Below are 20054 nucleotides of genomic sequence, written 5' to 3'. Positions count from 1 at the left end.
AAAGTTAAAAGAAACCCGACGCGCATCACTCATTTAATTCACCTTCCCATCGTACTGCCACTTTGGACAGAAACCATGGAAATGGGGCCAATCACCGGTCTGCAGCAAGCAGGCCGACCCCAAACACCGGGTGCTCCGTGAGGCTCCAGCAAGCCCTAGGCTGGTATTAGCAAAAGGTTTTCCTCCTCACAGGGTTCGTTCACATTTACTACTTCAGTAAATATAAATTTAAAGAATAATATCAGCCTTTCTAAATGTAAAATTAGCCTTTCTCAGATGTTAAAAATCTTTTGAACATTAGAGTTAAAAGGGGCAGCTGAAGAGTTCTTTTGGTAGTTTTAACACACCACTTTACAAATGGGGTAACTTAGGTTGAACTGCCAGAGATTTTCCTGCTCTATACAAAAACACCTCTGCAAGGAAGCAAAAAGCATCTAATGCTTACACACCCACCCAACCAAGTGTGTTAGAAAGGTGCAAAGAACTAGCTCCCCAAAACCAAGTTTTGTGTTTCTGTTCCTCCGGGCACCTATTTATCTTAGCTTTAAAAAATCCTGGCATATGGCACGGCCTCCTTTGGGTAGGCTCCGTGATGGTAACAATTAGGAACATCTGGACCCCAGTCTTGACTTCTTACCTTTCAGGATACTTTTCACATTTTCTAAACATTTTCTTTTACATAAAATTTGAATAAAAATTCTAAGAGGACATTGAAGAGTAGGGTACATTGTGAATACTAAATACTAAGATCAGGAAGAACAAATGTTTTTACTTTATTAAAATGCATTCAAAAGTGTCTGAATTCAACTCTTAAAAATACTTTCCATAATTCACAAAAATGAGTCAGGAATTTATTTTTCTTAGAATTACGTGTTCTTAAAACAAAGACCTATTTGAACCTTTTAATTCCACCCTGATCCCCCCCCTCCCTCTCTTCCTCTCTCTCTCTCTCTCTCTCTCTCTCTCTCTCTCTCTCTCTCACACACACACACACACACACACACACACACACACACACACACACACACACACACACACGAGAATACCCTAACCACAATCCAATTCTTAATCAGAAGTGAGCCACTGAGATACCTAGTGCAGCGGATCATCTCTTTTAGAGAGTTCTGAAAACCAGCTGCTTGAATCAACATCGATTGCATGTGAATACACAGTTCTCGAATAAAAGGCGGCTGATGTGGGGCATTAAGTGTGACTCCCAGAAGAGATGCTGCAAAGACTGCTCTAAGTCCGGTCGCGATCCCTCTGCTGAGTCCTGATTCTAATATACAGATTAGTGCTTGTCATTTGCACAAGACAGAGCACAGCCCACACAGCTTATCACAGTTGCAATACCCCCCAACATTTAAACATTATTTCTTTAAAAGACTCATTAAAAACGTGCCAACTCTCAGCACTGAGTGCTGGAAAAACAAAGGGTCAAATCTGCTGAACAGTGTTGCTGCCTACTGAAGAACAGCCGCCAGCCTGGGCTCCGGCTGAAAAGGGCCTCTGGTTCAGTGAAATTAAGCTCTGTTCTACTTTGTCTGGCCTTCAGAGACATTTCAATAACCTCCAGAACAGCCGTGCACTGCAGTTAACTGACTTACTCTTAAGCAGAGGTCCTCCCATTGTCTGTGCAAATGCTCTATTTGCTCCTTCAAAACCATCACGTCCTCCAGAAGAATGTGCTGGGTTAAGTCGGTTTTCATACTGTGAAGTTCTTTCAAGTTCTGAGTCCAGTTAGCCAAAGACTTCTCTAGTTCCTGCATTTACACACAAGAAAAGGGAGAAAAAACAAAAACAAAAAAAAACAAACCTTCAACTCAAACTGCTGTTGTTTCCAAACCTGTAGGCTAATCCTTTGATTGGACTCTGGGGGAGGGGAGGCCCGGAAGGGGGCGGGACCAGCTGAAGGAGAAACAGCCCGGGGCGAGCGTCTGCAGTTGGGCTTGGCCAGTTCTCCACCACCTTTTTCTCAAAAGGAAACTTTTCTACCTCTGTTTTCATTTCCTCGGGTAGTTCAAATTTTTATATGATTAATTCTACTTTAAAGTCATGTAAGTCTTTACCTTTATTTAGAAGAAAACAACAATCACACACACATACTTTTAATTCTGAAACTATGTTACAGAAATGTATAAACTGTGATTTCCCATTTTAAAAAACACCTAAGAAGTGTACTGTTGCTACTGTGGTAATCATAGAACAACAGCTCCTGTTCCAAGGGAATTATTTTGGTTAACTTTCAAAAGAAAGTTAAATATAATGAAAGAAAAAGTAAATTGTTCCGATAGCAGAGATTAGTTAGCAGAAAATGTCCTCTGATCCTGGGAACTTTATTTTTTAAAGTGAATTATCTGTCAAATTTAAACTTTTTGAATTCTAGGACTTAATCAAGAAAGTTACTTTCACAGCAGGGGAGGTAAAGGAAACAAACAGCCAGAACACTCAAGGGTCATTTATTTTGAGCTTAGAGTTCTCCATACTTTAAAGGTCTCCACTCACACCTATCAATAGGTATCTGAAAGAAACAACTCCTTATTTAGATCGGAAATAAGCCCTAGAGTGGACAACAATGAAGGTGTGTTAATTCTGATTGATTTTCGGAGTTCTAAAAGCTACACTTGATATGATTTCACAACTTGCTATCAAGAAGTTTAATAAGATGGTCTGGAGAATTTCCTTTAAAGGCTGTGTGGAGATTAGAAATGACATCTTTATCAGAAATCAGAGGTAGGTAGGAACCTTCTTAATCTAATAAAGACATCACCAGCCAATACACTTAAGGGTGCAATTTCAGAATAATTCTTTTTAAAATCAGAATTAACACCAAGGAGCCAGCCACCACTGCTTCTGCTCAGCAGTGTTCTGGAAGTACTGACCAGTGTAGAAAGGACAGAAGAAATACATATAATTAAAAGGAAGAAACAAAAAAAGGGGTCATTTTCCACAAATGGTGACTGTTGACATAGATATCTGAAAGAATATATACACAAAATATTGAAACTAACAAAAGGGTTTAGCAAGATGGTTGAATATAGTATCAATAGATAAAAGTCACATTTCCTAGGCACCAGTGATAAACAGAAAATATAATAAGAAAAAGGCAAAATTTTCAGTATTTTCAATAGCTTCAAAATAACACATCAAGGAATAAATCTAACAAAAAGATTCACAACACTATATAATAAAACATTATTGAACACAACTAGATGGAGCAACATGCCATATTCAGGAAAAGGAGTACTCAATGTCAAAAAGATGTTATTTTTCCCAAATTAATCTACAAATTCAATACTATTCCACTGCAGCTCCTATTAGGACTTTCCCTAGTTTGACAAACTGCTCCTAAAAGTTGTGGAAGATCAAAGACCCAAGGACATTCTATACTAACGTGGGAGAACAAAGAATGGGTACATATCACACCTGGAATGAAGACCTGAACTAACAAAGAAATCATGTGTATGTGGAAACAAGACATTTGACCCCGGACTATTCAATAAACAGGCATCAGGACAACTGATTATCCATATGAATAAAAAAACCTGGAACTTCATCTTCAAAGGTATGCAAAATCAATTCTTCAATGAATAAAGATGTATAGATTAGAGAGCAAAACTTGAAACTGTCAGAAGAAAATGTAAGAGTCTAAACTTTATGACTTCAGTATGGAGACTTCACAAAAGAAACAGAACACAAAACACAAATGAAGATAATGATAAATTCACCTATAACAAAATAACAAAACAATCCTGTTTTTTTCATCCAGCGACACCAAGAAAAAGTGCAAAAAGAAGCTCCAGATGGGAGAAGACATTTGCAATGTCTATACTCAACAGAGAAGAATTATCTAAAATAAATTAGTGGCTATTTCAAATCAATAAGAAAAAGACAAACAGCCCAATAGAAACATGAGTAAAGGATATAAATTGGCAATTCACAGAAAGCAAATCTGAAGGGGCAATAAACCTAAAAAAATGTTCATCTTACTAGTAACTAAACTACAAAGATATACCATCCATACCTATCAGATGATCAAAAGTAAAATAATTTTTTTCACAATACAAAGTGCCTGGAGAAGGAATAAACTGTTTTATATTGTTGTAATGCATACAACACAGCATGAGAATGAATGAGTTACAGCTATCAACACTGATGACTCAAAATCATAATGAGGGAAAAAGGTTGCATATATATATATATATATATATATATATATATATATATATATATATATATATATAAAACATGGTACTATTCATGTAAAGTTTAAAAACAACAGTAATACTACTGCCCTGGCTGGTGTGGCTCAGTGGATTGAGCACGAGCCTGTGTGGAACCACAGGGTCGCTGGTTTGATTCCCAGTCAGGGCACATCCCTGGGTTGCAGGCCAGGTCCCCAGTTGCGGGTGCGTGACAGGCAACAACATATTGATGTTTCTCTCTCTCTAAAAATAAATAAAATCTAAAAAAAAATTCAAAAGTAATACTCTTATATGTCACTGAGAACTACAGACATGTAGTAAAATGATAAAGAAGTGGGCTGGGAAGGGGAAGTGCATTGGAAATCACACAAGGCACGAAACCTGTATTTGCAATGCTTTACTTTTCAGATGACTGATGGTTTTGTGGCAGTTTGTCATATCACTGTTAGGTTAAAAATATTTTGCATGTTAGAAATATTGACAATAAGAAAAAAAGATGCAGGGAGGAGGACACTAATTTCCCGCACAGCTTCAAGTATGAGACTACTCATGTCTTCCTAATTTTTTCAATTCAATTGCTGAAGTCACTAAAGGAACGGAAGAAAACCAACCAACCGACCAAACAAAAACAAAGTACATTTCAATTGGCTTCTGATACCTTTTAAACATCAAACCTGCAAATAGGAAAGAGACGCAGGAAGTTCCTGACGTGGGAATCTTACTGATGCAACTTCCTATCCATAAGTTTGTCCTGTCTGCAAAGGTCTAAAAGATGCAGAAATTTTGGCTAGTGTGATATTAATTAGGCAGAATACAGTTTGGAAGGTTTTATAAAAATGTCGTAATTAAGCAAAAAATTCAACCCTTTGGCTTTTAAAAAATGAATTCTTTAGTCATACTTTACTCTCATTTCAAAGACAAGGTCATTTGATAAGGGGACAGCTTTCAATGTCATCTCAGAGGCCACATCTTATATTACAGAGGAGAACCAGATAGAAGAGGGACCCCAGGAGAAAACCCCTGAGGCCCTAAGAAGTGAATTTCTGCAAAAGTCTCTCATTTTCATATGTGGATTCTCAAAATGTACGGATTCTGATTCCTTCAGAGACCAGGATGCTTTGTTAGATAAAACAGGGAAAATGTTCCCCAACTACACATGAACGCTTGGTTTCAACATGGAAACTGGAAACAAACACACACTTTAACTTCTCAGAAAACAGCTTCGTGATTCTCTTGAACACTCTAATACCTTAATCAGCTCTTTCTCTTTTTGGAGATCCTCATGAGTTTCTGGAAGAGGTTCTTTACTTTGTGCCTTTAAAACGTGCAGCCTGCTTTTCAGTTCTTTGATTTTCTTTCCACACTGGTCCCAGGTCTATTTGAAAACAATATTAATATTGGTGAGTACTTTTGCTGTTTAAGAATGAGTTATAGAACCAGAATAACCTATCTAATCCATGTACCGTATTTTGCCATGTATAACGCGCACCCATGTTTTTGGCCCATACTTTCAGGGAAAAAAATCTTTTGTTTTAACTTTTTAATTTAATTACTTATTTTTATTTAGATGCTTGTTTTTTGTATTATAAAGGAAGTTTAGCATTTATTTTTTAACATTATGGTACAAGAAATTTTATGTAACAAATAATTACAAAACACAAGAACAGATACAAGGTATTTCAGGTACTACCCATGTATAATGCACTCCTTAACTTTTCCCTAATATTTGGGCAAAAAAGTGTGCATTACACATGACAATATACGGTAATTGCTTTGCTAAATGTGTTTTTGTAAATCAGAGACCCAGTTCCTTTCTGGAAAGAACTGTGGTCTAAAAGAACAGATGGGACATCAGTCTGATTCGACCTCTTCTCAGCTTTACATGTGGCTCATTTCAACCATTGTGTTGGTTGGCTTTTGTTTTAAAATACAGTTTACCCTTGAATGACGCAGGGTGGTAGTTAGGGGCACCAACAGAGTAGAGTTGAAAGTCCCCATATAACTTAAGTTAACCCTCCGTATCCACAGGTTCCCAACCACAGAGTGAAAATAGTTTTTCATCTGCAGTTGGCTGAATCCACAGATGTAAAACCCCAGGGATATGGAGGGCTGTCCATATCTACTGAAGAAATGAGTGGACCTGTGTAATTCAAACCTGTGTTGTTCAAGAATCAACTGCATTTCTTCCTCTCTCCCCCTAACCCTGGTCTATACAATCTTATTTCTATTTTAATTTTTGGAGAAGTTCGCATTTAAGAACTATAAGAATTCATCTTCAGCCCTGGCTGGTGTGGCTCAGTGGATTGAGTACTGGCCTATGAAAGGTCGCCAGTTCAATTCCCAGTCTGGGCACATGCCTGGGTTGTGGGCCGGGTCCCTGTTTGGGAGCGTGCAAGAGGCAACTGACGGATGTCTCTCTTGCACGTTGGTGTTTCTCTCCCTGTCTTTCCCTCTCTCTAAAAATAAATAAATAAAATCTTTTTAAAAATTCATCTTCAGCATTTAGTCTTGGGCATGTGCTACAGTAGCACCATTAAACCAAAAGCTCCCGACCACTTTCTTGTCTTCTTTTCTGATGCCATCCCTCCACTCTCTCTCTCCCTTTCTAGGAACAGTTTGCCTTCCTGGCTTCGGCGGCCCTTTCACAGTCCAGCTTCACTCGCTCTCCACCTCTTGGCTGTGCTGACAGCCACCTTCTGCTTAAAGCACTCTCAGGTTTCTAAAGCATTTTCACTTTCACTGTCTTATTGTAAAGGTAATAACCTTAGGAGACAAGACAGGGCAAATATTATTATCTTCACACTTAAAATGTGAAAACTGAGGCTCAGAGGAAACTGACATGCCCAGGATAGGAGGTTAGAAGTGGCTTAGTCAAGAGGTGACCTAAGACTGCAGGTCCCCCACCGCTACCCCTGGTGCTATTCTTTGGTGGCATCTCTTTTTCCTTGAACCTTGCATTACCAAGCAAAGAGGGGCCTGCATTTCTAAGTTCAGAGTGTTTACAATTGATTCCTTAGGGTTACGTTTCTACTTCTGAGGTCACTAAAAGCAGACGAACATAAAATCAAGCAGTACTTTAACCCTCAGTACAAACACCTAAATATACTGGGGTTGGCCCAATTCTACGGTGACACCTCACGTAAGGGGAGGCCACGTGTTCAGCAAGATCACATCTCTGGAGCATAACCAAGAAAGCAGAGGAAACAAAACTGTAAGTCCTTGTCTCCGCCACTGAACCCTTAACTGCGTTTACCATCACACTGTATGGACATGGCAGGTGCTCAGCACACATTTGCTAGTTAATGAATTTCACAGTCCATATGCCAAAGAAGATTCGGGTACTTTGTGCACAGGAGAGATGCTCAGGACCTAATTCGGGACATATTTTTTCTTTATTCAGAAAAACATCTCTGACAAGCTTGGTTATTTGGTTTTGACACACATACACACATCTGATAGTTTAGGGAGGAGAGTGGGCTACAAGGAGTAGGTATGCTCAGAGAAACAAAAACAACAGACAGCTTCACATTAACTGTATAGAGAGGAAAACCATAAAAACCACATAAGACCTCGAAGAGCACAGTAGTTAGGGTCTGGGTGCAAAGCAGCTCAGAGTCCTTGAGAAAAACTTGGTATTTTAGCATCACAAAATCATCATGATTTCCCTAATAATGACTCAAAAGAACCTTTTAATTCTTAAAGATGTCATCATAAATTACCTGTGAAATTCACTTATATGGAAAACTTTCTGATGGTAACAGAAAGATGAAGTTTCACTGCGTTTATTTTCATAAGCTATACCAAAGGAGAGACCACGTGTGGGATATTAACTCTCTGTACTCAACTTCCATTGAGCATTAGTAAGTTTCCTGTCCCATGAAAGTAAATATAAAATAGAAGCTCAAGTATTTATGTACTTAATAGTGAGCTTTCTCAATGCTATTAGTATCATTCTACATTAAGTAACTGACATGATTCATGGAGAAGCAGGACTCAAGGTCCTTTGGAAAACTCAAAATATCATCCCCAAGTCGTTCCCATCGTCACAGAGCAAACAAAACTTCTACGTATGTGCTGCACTTGAGTATCGTGAGTGGACAGTGAACAGTGGGTGTACCTCTGCAATGCTCTGGAAGTGCTTAATCATCTCCCCGACTTGGCGCCTGGTATCCGTCCAGCTGTCCCGAAGTTGACCGAGTCTCTTCTCTATGGACTCTTTACTTTCCAGGTTAGCTGTGTTCAGTAACTTTTCCCCAGCTTCCAAGGTGAGTGTGTAGGTGGTTTGCTGTCTCTCAAAATGAATTTCTTTATTCTAAAAAGAAAAAAAGTGACTTGCTTAAGCCATTTCAAACTTATCAAAAGACCTGCTCCTCTTCCAGTCTTCCCTGACTTGCTCAATAGCACACTGTTCATCACAATGCTCAAGCCAGAAACCTAGTCATCTTTCAATTCATTCATTTTTATTGTATTTTTTCCATTACCATTTATCCCCCGTATACCCTCTTCCACCTTTACCCACCCTCCTAACCCCCACAATCACAGCGCTGTTGTCCCTGTCCACCAGTTCTTTTTATTTGTTCCTTGATCCCCCTACCCCTCACCATCTCCATTTAGATTTTCATTTACATGCCACCTCCAAACCATTAGCAAATCTTGTAAATGCTACCTACAAATATAGCTTTTTTTGTCTTCTCTGTGATCAATCCTTTTTTTTTTGATTCAAGAGATGTGTGTGTATGTGTGTGTGTGTGAGAGAGAGAGAGAGAGAGAGAGAGAGAGAGAGAGAGAGGAGAGAGAGGGAGAGGGAGACAGAAACACTGACGTGAGAGAAACACAAATTGGTTGCCTCCCACATAAATGCTGACTGGGAATTGAACTCGCAACCTTTAAATCTATGGAGCAATGCTCCAACCAACTGAGCCACACTGGGCAGGGCTTACCCTTATCTTATTCATCGTAACAACTCTCCAAGACTATTTAAATAGCCTAACGATTTGGCAGACTATATTTTTCACAAAAAGGACACAGCAGTATTCCCTGACCCACATGTTCTTCCAACTGGCTACCAATTGGCTTGTCACTGGCTATCAGGTGGCAGTGCCTCTGTCCCTCCTCTTGACCCTGTGTGGGCGCGTGATGAATAGAAAATGGTAGAAGTGACATAGGTGACTTCCAAGGCTAGGACTAAGGCAGGCAGTAGAGCTTCTCCCTGGATCTCGCTTTCTTGGGACATGTGCCTTTGAAGCCATAAGCTTCCATGTAAAAAGCCTGGCTACCAGGAGCTTCCGTGTGGAGGGACCACAGGGAATGATGCCCAGGAGCGCCAGATGCTCCAGTTCCCAGCTGTCTGAGTCTTTCCAGCTTAAATGCTAGACATGAGAGTAAGTGCACCTTCAGACTGAGTCCAGCCCGAGCTGTCGTCTGATTGACACGGCCCAAGACTCTAAGCAAGAATCTGCTAGCTGAGCCCCATCAAGCCCCAGAACTATGAGAGACAATAATCACCGGTGGCTGTTATGCAGCATTAGATAGGAAATATACTGGGGTGCCTGCTTCTCCTTTGGCTCCTCCACAATCCATCCTCCTCAGAACAACCAAAGGGGCTTTAAAAAGTACAAACAGAGTCATGCTGCTCCCTCTTCCAACTGAAACTCTTCAACAGCCTCCTGTTATATCAGGACTATAATCCAGTTTCCACATCTTGCCTACAAACACTCCTCCTTGCCTGCTTCTCAAGCTCACTTCCTATCGCTGCAGCCTCACTGGCTATCCTCCTGTCATACTAGCCCTCTTTGTGTTCCTGTGCTTTGATAAGCTTGTTTCCACTTCAGGGAATTGGGAAAGCCATTCCGTGTGCCTGAAAGGCTCTTTCCCCAGACCTTTGCCTGGCTGGCTCCTTCTCATCATTCGGGTTCCAGTTCAAATGTCACATTCCACTCTACAGTAGCCGCCGACCCCTTCCATTACTGGCTCTGTTTTAATTACGTATATATCCCTTATTGCAACCTGAAATTTTCTTATTCATGAATTTGTCTGATTGCCCCCACCAATCAGACAAACCAGCATTTTCTTGTTTATACGTCAATTTGTCTGAGTACTCCTATGAGAAAGGGAGTCTTCTCCTTGTGCACGCCACATTTCCAGTACTCCGAACAGTGACGGGCACAGGGAAGGTGCTCGATATCTGATGACTGAATAAATGAATGAGGAAAGCACAGGATTTCAGAAGGAGGGTGTTTCATTTAGCTGTACTGCTGGAGATTGGTTCTATAGCTCAATGGAACCTGCCCTGGTAATTGCCAATCAATTGCTCTAGTCCTGTGCTGGTCAAGGAACTTTCTGCTTGAAAACTTTGTTGCTTAATAGAATTTGCCCTTCACAAGGGCAAATCCAGTAGAAAGAAGCTCATAACTCTGTAGCCTCTTACATCACACCTCGATTATACAACATGAAGAAACAGAACTTTTTTTTAATGACAAATCAAACATCATTGCCTTCCTAATAGCATTCTTTAATAAACTCATTTTAAAACTAAAAAACCCCCCAAAAAACCACTTAGGTGGGAGGAGCCTGTCACTCCAAACTCCCCCCTTGAACCACTCATGTCCACTCCATCCCTACTCCCACAGCCAAAGAGAGCTTTTCTACTTCTGGATGGATGGATGAGATGGGGTTCCTGCCCCTGCAAGGCTAGGGACCCTCACCAGCTGGTCTCCCACTGCAGAGAGCACACCTGAACCGTGACATCACAGAAAACATAAAACCTGACATGAGTGAACCTCTTCCACATAATGACCACCCCGCGGTTCTCACACTGCTACTGTGCACGTATTACCTTCAGCTCATGGATCAGGCTTCTAGTTTGGTAGAGACTGTAGCAGTCCTGGCTCTTGACTGCAGACAGCAGGTGGCTGGTGGCGGCAAGGAAGCGGAGCAAGTCCTCGGAGGTGGTGAAACACCGCCACTGCCTCACCAGCACAGCAACCGTGCTCTTCCTCTGCCGAACACTCTGGACGGCACTCTGCCACTGGGCCTTCAGCGTCGTGAACTTCGAAATAAATTCCGGTCTTGGGAAAAACAGATGGTTAGAGAATCCAGACATGAACATGTAGAAAAAAATAACTATCACAGCATAACTATCATAGAAACTCAGGTTTTCTATTGATATGCACAATTTACATGAAAAACAAACTTCTTAAAATCTTAGCACCATTCAACTTAAACATGATGGGAAACTTGGAGCTGGAGCGGGGGCAGCATGTGGTTGGCAAAAAAATTTTTAGCAGAAGATATATGCACATGAGCCGGGTACTTTGTCAGCATGCATGACAATCATTCCCTTAAACAAACGGAAGCTGTTTTAACATCCATTATGCCAAATGCTGAATGGAAAACTATACACGGGATCGGCGGGAAAGAGGCGAACAGGTGGGTACCTGGTAATGTTATCTATTACTTGAAGGTTTTACTTTATGTAATTTCAGCAATAAAAAACATGCTTTCTGCAACTTCTCAGTTAGTTCTTTTCCAGATAAGTGACACCTGCCACATGAAAAATAAGGCCTTTTATTTATTACGGGGAAAGTCATGCTTTGCTGAACTGATCAAATCAAAACCAGTTGATCATCCTGAAACTGGCTTGAATTTACTATTTCAGAGCTAGAAGCGAATAGGCTTTACATTTCTTAGCTATGTTGAAAGATGCAGGGGTACACGGGTGGTGATGGCGAGGAGAAGCCATCCCTACCAGGACATCTGGAGAAGTATCCAACAGGCCAGGCACTTCTGGGCTCTGTCTGCCACATGTGCCTGTTGTGCGAGCAGGGTCAGTTATTGCCATCAGGACGGATTGCGGGGGGCTCTGCTCAGCCTGACTGGCACTGCCCAGTGACCCCCAACCCCATGCACACGGCACAGGGAGAAATGCCTTCCTTCACAACGGTGACAGAGCTACTTACTGGGAAGAGCAGCACTTCCAGAATTATTTCTTAAATAGCAAAGCAGCATGAGGCTGATGGCACAGAGGAAAACATTCTGCTGAAGAATGCTTTGGGGCAAAAAATTAGTTAACTGTACTTGGTGAGTGGGTCTGGTCTGCTAACCCCGCTCACCTACCATAGTGGAGAGTGCCCCTATGGTTTCTATGGCCACATAGCAAGACCCCATCCTAGTTCAGTCAGGACCCCATGGTGTTCTACCAACTGACACGGCCACAGGGCACTGACATGGTCCAGATTCACGTGGCGGAAGCCTTCCCCGACTGCTTTACCCCCACCACACACAAACACACGCATGCACACACATACCCCAGACAGCTTACCTGTTCTCTATTTCTGTTGTGTCCAAGAGTTGTAAGGACTGGGTGACATAGCAATCAGCAATTGTCTGGTGTATAGAAACTTCAGCTTCTAACATCTGTATATGAATTAAAATATAAAATATCTGCTTGTAGAATTCATTTTATGAATCTGGAGCTTATGTTTCTCATTAAAATCTAAGCTCACAGACAACATCTAAGATGATTATTTTTCAAACTATTTGAGCCTACCTGCAAAAAATGCACAAACCATCACTCAATAGCATGTATAAATATAATCTTAGAAAGAAAAAGATCCAGCAATAACTGTGATTAATGCCTGTTTATTGGGCATTCATTACTTGCTAGGCACCATGTAAGACATGCATTTGTCTCACTTATTCCTCAAAAACACTGGACTTAGTGCCATTATAAAATCCATTTGAAGAGGAGGAAGCTAAGGTATGAAGAAGTTCAGTAATTTATTCAAGGTCATTCAGCTTTTTGGCTGGAAGGATTTCATATTCATTGGGTGACAATGTTACAAAGCAGAATTAAATTAGTTACATTGAAAAGTTGTAGCGAACTAATCACAACCACTTTGAAAGGCAGCATCTGCGTATAACCAAGCATATTTCCAAATATATATGAATGCAAGTGTGGGGAAATTCCCTGTGAAATTATTAATGAGGCAATTATATCAGGTTCTTCCATATATTTTTTTTTACATTCTCCTATATTTTAGAGAATCATTCAGTGAAAATGCAAAGATGAGTTGAAGTACTTTAACACGCTCTTGGTAAAGTGGTATAATGTTTGCTTTCTGCAGAAGCAAAGTTGTGCTAGAAGATTCCACTTACTGCAGAAAATCTAGTCTGTCATTAATAAAATAGAGTAATAAAACAACACACTGAAAATCATGCAATGTGTAAGAATTTGACACATGATCAGCCGACAACAGAACTTGTATTTTATTTAAATCCATCTTTCCCTGACGCCCGCCCCAGGGTGGGGTCCGAGGGCACAGTCTGCCTACCTCATAGGTTTTCTGCTGCTCCAGGAGAGCCGGAAGGCTGTCGGCAATGTTCATCTTCAGCGTCTCTTTTATCTTCTGCAAGAGTCGGACCCACTTTTCACAGTAATAAAGAAACTGTTCATTTAACCTGATTCCCTGAAGCTCACTATAAGGTTTAAAAACAAATAAAACAGAGCCATATGACAATGACATCACTGAGCTCCCAATGTGAATTTCACCCTACTTGAGGCGGAAGGGAGAGACGGGCTGTGCTGACCTGCAGTGGTCCAGCGCGGTAGCCGTGGCCCGATTCCACTGCCGGGTCACATTCTGCAATGTCTTTACAGCCACGTCACTAAGCGGGAGCTTGAGGCTTACTTCATTCAGGTGTTCAACATCAGGTGAGTGGGCCGTCAGTGCTAGCACATAATTCTATTAAAATAAAAACACCCCACCAAATTCCAGATTTTTGGACAATAACATTCCTACACAATAAAAAGGTCGCAGAGATCCTGTAGATCATCCTTATGTCAGATAGGAGGAAAACTGGGGCCTATATCCATCAGTGACTTGCCCACAGTCAAACTGCTGGTTAGAACTAGACCTGAACCCAGGGCTCTCAGTCCTGTGGCTTTTCTAGAACAAGCTGCATACATGACCAGAATAGCCCAGGAAATAGAAAGCCATCTCAGATTTTGTCTTTCAGGAAAATAAAAGCAAGTTTTGTTTTGTTTTGTTTTTAAAGGACCCATTCTAGACCTTCAAATCCCATTTGGTTTGCCAACAACTTGACCTTCAACAGATCATGCAGTTGACCTACAAATCAAATGAAAATTTAATCCTTACAACAACCCTAGTAAAGATCGGTACTTAAACATCTGTATTCTGGTAGAATCTAAAGCCACAGAAGAATGCAAACTTATCAAAATTTTATCTTTACAATGACATTCCAGGGACAGCCTCTAGGTCAACAATATGTTAAGCAAACATCCTTTACAATATCCACAGTGTTACTACAGAATAGCCTAGGTCAGGGTCGGCAAACATTTTTTGTAAATGACTAGATCGGAAATAATTTAGCCTTTTACGAGTCATATGATTTCTGTTGCAACTACTCACTTCTGCCCCTGTAGCATGAAAACTCCAATGGACGATGCGTAAAAGGAAGGGATGAGTGTGTGCCATAGGCTCCTGACTCCTGATCTTGGTTATGAGGATTGGTACTTAGGAGTGTGCAGGGTCCAGTATTCTTTAAATCTCCCACTCATTTATGTTAACTACACTAAACTTACTTAGCTAATAAATGAAAAAATATACAATTAATTTAATGGGCATTTTACTTTTGATCTTCAACCAGAAAAATTTAATTAATTACCACAGCCATTTCCTAGATTATTCTCATTGACTGAAGCTAATTAGTAAAGACATCAAAAATTAAAAATCCACTAAAATGACTATGGCATATTACTAACGTAGAGCCCTATATTGTCACACTTTTGTAGAGCTTAGGGAAAATAAGGCAAGAATGAATGACATATAAATTACTATGCTTAAGACTTCTAATGTGACACTAATTAGCTTATTTTTTATCCTATGATGAGCCCTTAGAAATGATAAATATTGGCAATACCAGGAATGAATCCGGATTTTCTTCTTTTTCCTGTTGGCAGAGTTTATCCAAATTCTCTTCTTCATGCATAATACGACCTTTCAAAGATTCCAACTGGTCCCCAAAATCCTTAAACTGTGATAGAACAAACTAGAACGAGAGAAATTTTCATTAGAAACAACTTTCGTGTGCACAGAGAACAGAATTAAGCACAGTCTTGGGAGCCGATGAAAGTTCAAGTGGTTTCCCACACCTCCGGCAGCGCATTACTATTCGGAGTATTCGGAAGAGTCCTGCCTTTCACTCTGAGCCTTTGGCAGGGCATGGAGCCTTCAGGGATGAACGGCTCACCTGCCCGGGGGGGCCACGCAGAGAAGGGTCAGTCTGAACTCTGCTCCCTCAGTCCTGTTAGATACATATTTTTTTCCTGCTGCTATTGAGATGTCATATTGGAGTACAAAGGCCTTCTATGCAGCTTCTTGTCAGCGCACACACAAAAGGCTTTTCAAAAAGTGAGTGTGGAATACAACAAATGGCCTATGACTCAATCACCCCAGTTGGAGATCCGAATAATTGTTGAGGTTGAACAGTGTAGGAAATACCTGACTCCTTAAACTAACATGTTCAATTATGAAGAAATGGTTGCTTGAGATCTGCCCATTGCATATGTGATGGAAAAACCACACACTTGAAGAATCACGTGAAATGGCAGATATTTCCGGGGCAGCTTTATTCTGCAGTTGCCGTGAGGAGCAGTCCACAAAGCACAGGCTATGATTACTTCATAGGATAGAAGGAATTGAGGATAATGGGCAAATGCCCAAGACTACAGCTTGAAGGGCAAAATAAGACGAACCTCAAATTCATCTGCCCTCCCACGCAGCATCTTTTCCAAGTAGGAAGCCCTCTGGAGGGAGTGCTGGTGGCCAGAGAGAAGCACGTGGGTGTCAGACTCAGCAGGCTGTGGGAGTCGGTCCAGGAGACTGGAATTTTGGAGAAAGGCTTCTTTTGTCTTCTGCACTTCGTGCTGCAGCTCCTAGGGAAGAAACAGTGATCACAAAACAGTTCCTCCTCCTTTCACAACAAGAATCCCCACCCCTCAACATCTAGCAGAATTTCTGCCCGGAAACTGTGGGCCTGGCTTTTTGCTATTGTTTTTCTTAAAGAGCTCACTGGTGCTGTTCTGAAATCTGCTAGATCAGAGACAAAACTGACTACTGACCCACAGAATTGAGGCTTCTAGGTTTTAGAAATTGGAGATCACCTGGGTAAGCCTGTGCTTCATATTTTTAATCATCAAACACTTTAGAAATCTGCTTTACTGCCATTTAAGGATTAGTGCAGCCCTGTCCTCTGAGACTTTGTTACATAAATGGATTTATTTGCAGAGACTATAGAATCTCATTAACCAAGTTGATTCTAAGGCAACTCTGGAAATACTGTGTGTGTGAATTTGTCTTTTGGTTTTCTTTTTAAAATAATAGACCAGAAATACAGATCACATCTGTTGGATTCCTATCTTTCTCATTAAATTGGCTAACATTTCTTAACTTGCCCTATAGTATCAGAAGACATAAAAGGCAGCTGGTTACCCAGTTTAAAACTTGAAAGTAGTCACTTTCTGGGCCTTCATTAACATAATAGGATAAAACCAGAGAAGAAATTATACGAGGGGAGGTCCCCCCCAAAACCCCGGAATTTATTTATAAAAAATTGTGTATTTATTCTTACACATTTAAACTTTAGTCACCTTCCAAGTACTCTCCATTTGATGCAATAGACCTAGCGACACTTTTTCCACTGCTCAAGACAGTCTCTGAACTCGTTGATTTTGATGCCTTTTAGTGCTCCTGCCATTTTTTGTTTCACCTCTTCCATAGGGCAAAATGTTTTTCATCAGGGAAACGACAAAAAGCTCGGGCGATATTAGGTGAATAGGGAGGGTGGGGCATGGGGTCATGTCATTTTTGGTCAAAATTGCTGAACACTCAGTACGGTGTGTGCAGGTGCACTTGTAATCACCCATCATGAAATGGGCAAATGCATTGAAAGAGTTTTCAAAAAAATCACTGAAGCTGAAGGCAGCCTCTCACAGCAATGCCAGCTGGCACACTGATACAGGTGGGTTCCCAGAATATCCACCGAGCGGGGGAGGCCTGTACTACAAAGGGCCCACCTGCCAGAAGATAATTCCGGTTTTTCTTGGGTCCCGCCTCATACAGCTCTTAAATATAGCTTAAATATCACTATACCTACAGAAAAGCCATATTAACATGGAGGTGAGTCCATAAATATCTTTTTTTTCATGGTATTTCTAAAGCAAGAGATTCCACATCTATTATTTATAGATAATCGCACTCAATTGAGATGCTTTTGCTTTTTTTTAAAAAAGATTCATTTTTTTAGGGAGAGGGGAAGGGAGGAAGAAAAAGAGAGAAAAGAAACATCGATGTGTGAGAGAAACATCGATCAGTTGCCATTGGTCAGTTGCCTCTTGCACATCACCACCCAGGGCCCTGGCCCACAACCCAGGCATGTGCCCTGGCTGGGAACAGAACCAGCAACCTTTCGGTTCATAGGCTGGCGCTTAGCCCACTGCGTCACACCAGCCAGAGTGAGATAGTTTTGCTTTTATATGAGACTTTGTATGAGGCTTTTGGTTTAGAGATTTACATGCTAGAGTGAAAGGGGAGACTTGCAGCAAGGTCAGGTGTCAGGTGCCCTTGACCCAGCTACCTGCTGCCTGGACCAGGCCTCTGAGCCTCCATACACCCCAGTCTTCCCGTGTCCTATACACCCTGCTTTGCACCCGTCCTGACCCACTTCTCTGTCCTTGTGCTCTGTCTAGTCCCTAGGTCTCAATCTCAATTTTCCCGAATGGGCTCTGCACCCACCTTTATGTCCCTTAGGGCTGGGGTCAGGATCTCTGCCAGGTTGTTTCCAGACATGTTGATGTTTGCAAGTTGGTGGTACTTGGCCTCCTGCTGTTCCAGTCTTGTTACAGCTTCGTTGTGAGAGCTGGCGGCGGCCTTCCAGAGCTGTAGCAGACTCTGGGCCTTCTGCAACTGGTCTGCAATGTCCTGGTTTACCTGGGTCCACCTGTCAGGGCACATGAACAGGTCCCTGGACCCAACCTTTTCCTCACAGCAAAAGCTCAATGCACTCTACCAGTAAGCTAATAGCAGATGGATTGTTTAGACAACACTGTTAATGCCTTTATTTAAAATTAATTGCACTATCAATACATAAACAGAAGTTCAAATCTGAATATTTAACTGACTTTAAGGTTCTCAACAAAAGTATCTACTGCAGTATGACTGCCTCTCAGACAAACGTGGAGAAAGTACTGAACTGTATGCCTGATGAAACCTCTCCACACAGAGGGGGTCTTTAAACAGGCCTACTTAAATTGTGTTTACGTCCAATTTATTCTCCCATTAGAAAAGCCACACTCATTCCTAATATAAAGTGCAAATAAAGGAAATAGTTTTCATTCCACGTGCAGACTGCAGTATCTTGCCTTTCTTGCCCATCACTAAGTCAGCTGTAGGACAGCTTTCACATCCCATTCAATACAAAAAAAGCTCTGCAATTAACTAGGGCCTCACTTCTAATTTCTATCATACGTGCTTCATCAAAAATCCCTTCCAAGACCACAAATCACTTCCCCCAAGGTATTCTAACATCCCCTTTCTTCCATCTTATGATGTTTCCAGTGGAACAGATTGCCCATCTGCTCGCCCCTTAGTGTGTTTTTGTGTCCCTGGGATTTTGGTGTCCCTGAGGATTACACTGGGCATTTAGTCCTAATATAGTAGCCTTCTGTAAATGGCTACTCTGGGGCTATAATTATGCTATTTCTAGATAGATTATACCAAACGCTTGAGCAGGGTAGGCAATAGCCTTCACAACATCAAATTGTACATAAATTAGATCCTTCAAGACAGTAGAGGCCAGAATAGTATGAAATCAGTGACCACAGATGATTAAAAAGAGTAAGAAAGCCCAAGTCACTTCATGTACAACATCGTTAAGATATCTGATCTATTATTCAAATTGCATCTTAGTGCATACCTTGTGTGAGTATGTTGGCACTTCTCTTCGATTATTTCAGCAACTGGGGGGCAGTAATCTTTGAGTTTTCCAATAACTTCCTGGAGTTTCTGCCAACTTCCTTCACTGCTCTCAGCCTCGTCTTGAAGAGACTGAGAACAGACAGCAGGAATGTTAGTTTCAGAATGGCCAGGCTGATTCCAAAGGAGGCAGAGGCTTTTCAACACTTGCTGTGTATCACAATAACAGTACTCAAACCTTGGTAGGACTGGGATAAATTATTAGAAATGTGAAGAAGAAAACACCCGTGATGACATCCTTTCATCTGAGACAAAAACTTTAAAAGGTATACTTAAAAGAAAAACCCACCAAAATCTAAAACCTTTAAATCATGAAACAACCTAGACATTCAACAGAAAGAAAAATTCAATGTAAACTTTTACAAAGTTTCACTCACTTGACCCATGTGATTCACTTTAGAATCTCAAGTTATACTTCCGAGGCTGCTGTTTAAAATAGTGTCTTGTGCATCTCTGTCGAGAGCACAAACACAACTGTATCTGTTGCTGTGCCAGCTTCCACTGGAGGTTATCTGCCAACAATGTGCTGTGCAAGATCCAGTTAATTTACCTGAAGGTTCTGCACCTGGCATCTCAGCGCCTCCAGTGACAAAACCACAGGCTTGCTGTGCTCCATGCAGTACCCGAATCGAATTGCCATCATATTCACGTCATCATAGAGTTTATCACAGACCTTCCACTCCTGTAAAACAGACTGCATGGAGGTCCTGAGCTCACTGACCTATATGAAAAGTGGAAGCAGATTCAGAAAATCATTGAGAAGAGACTCTCTCCTCATTAGTTTTTCTTTCCAAGG

General features: G+C 41.1%; 1 protein-coding gene across 4 annotated transcripts in view; it reads right to left on the bottom strand.

Annotated features, from left to right (window-relative positions):
• SYNE2 (spectrin repeat containing nuclear envelope protein 2) overlaps window positions 1-20054 on the bottom strand; it is a 284958-nt gene that overhangs the window by 36157 nt on the left and 228747 nt on the right. For 3 of the 4 annotated variants that reach the window (XM_053928253.2, XM_053928254.2, XM_053928258.1), the window contains 12 exons: window positions 19809-19979; window positions 19200-19330; window positions 18020-18224; window positions 15982-16161; window positions 15147-15275; window positions 13794-13948; window positions 13538-13682; window positions 12526-12620; window positions 11041-11272; window positions 8323-8517; window positions 5455-5580; window positions 1608-1763 (listed from right to left, as the gene is read on the bottom strand). In XM_053928253.2, the coding sequence (XP_053784228.1) occupies window positions 1608-1763; window positions 5455-5580; window positions 8323-8517; window positions 11041-11272; window positions 12526-12620; window positions 13538-13682; window positions 13794-13948; window positions 15147-15275; window positions 15982-16161; window positions 18020-18224; window positions 19200-19330; window positions 19809-19979 (1920 nt within the window). The remainder of the gene's footprint in view (window positions 1-1607; window positions 1764-5454; window positions 5581-8322; window positions 8518-11040; window positions 11273-12525; window positions 12621-13537; window positions 13683-13793; window positions 13949-15146; window positions 15276-15981; window positions 16162-18019; window positions 18225-19199; window positions 19331-19808; window positions 19980-20054) is intronic. The other variant, XM_053928255.2, reaches the window with a different exon arrangement.

The sequence above is a fragment of the Desmodus rotundus genome, chromosome 7 (assembly GCF_022682495.2).
Source record: "Desmodus rotundus isolate HL8 chromosome 7, HLdesRot8A.1, whole genome shotgun sequence".
Taxonomy (NCBI): domain Eukaryota; kingdom Metazoa; phylum Chordata; class Mammalia; order Chiroptera; family Phyllostomidae; genus Desmodus; species Desmodus rotundus.
The sequence above is the reverse complement of the archived record's forward strand: the minus strand, read 5'-3'. Positions and strand labels throughout refer to the sequence as shown.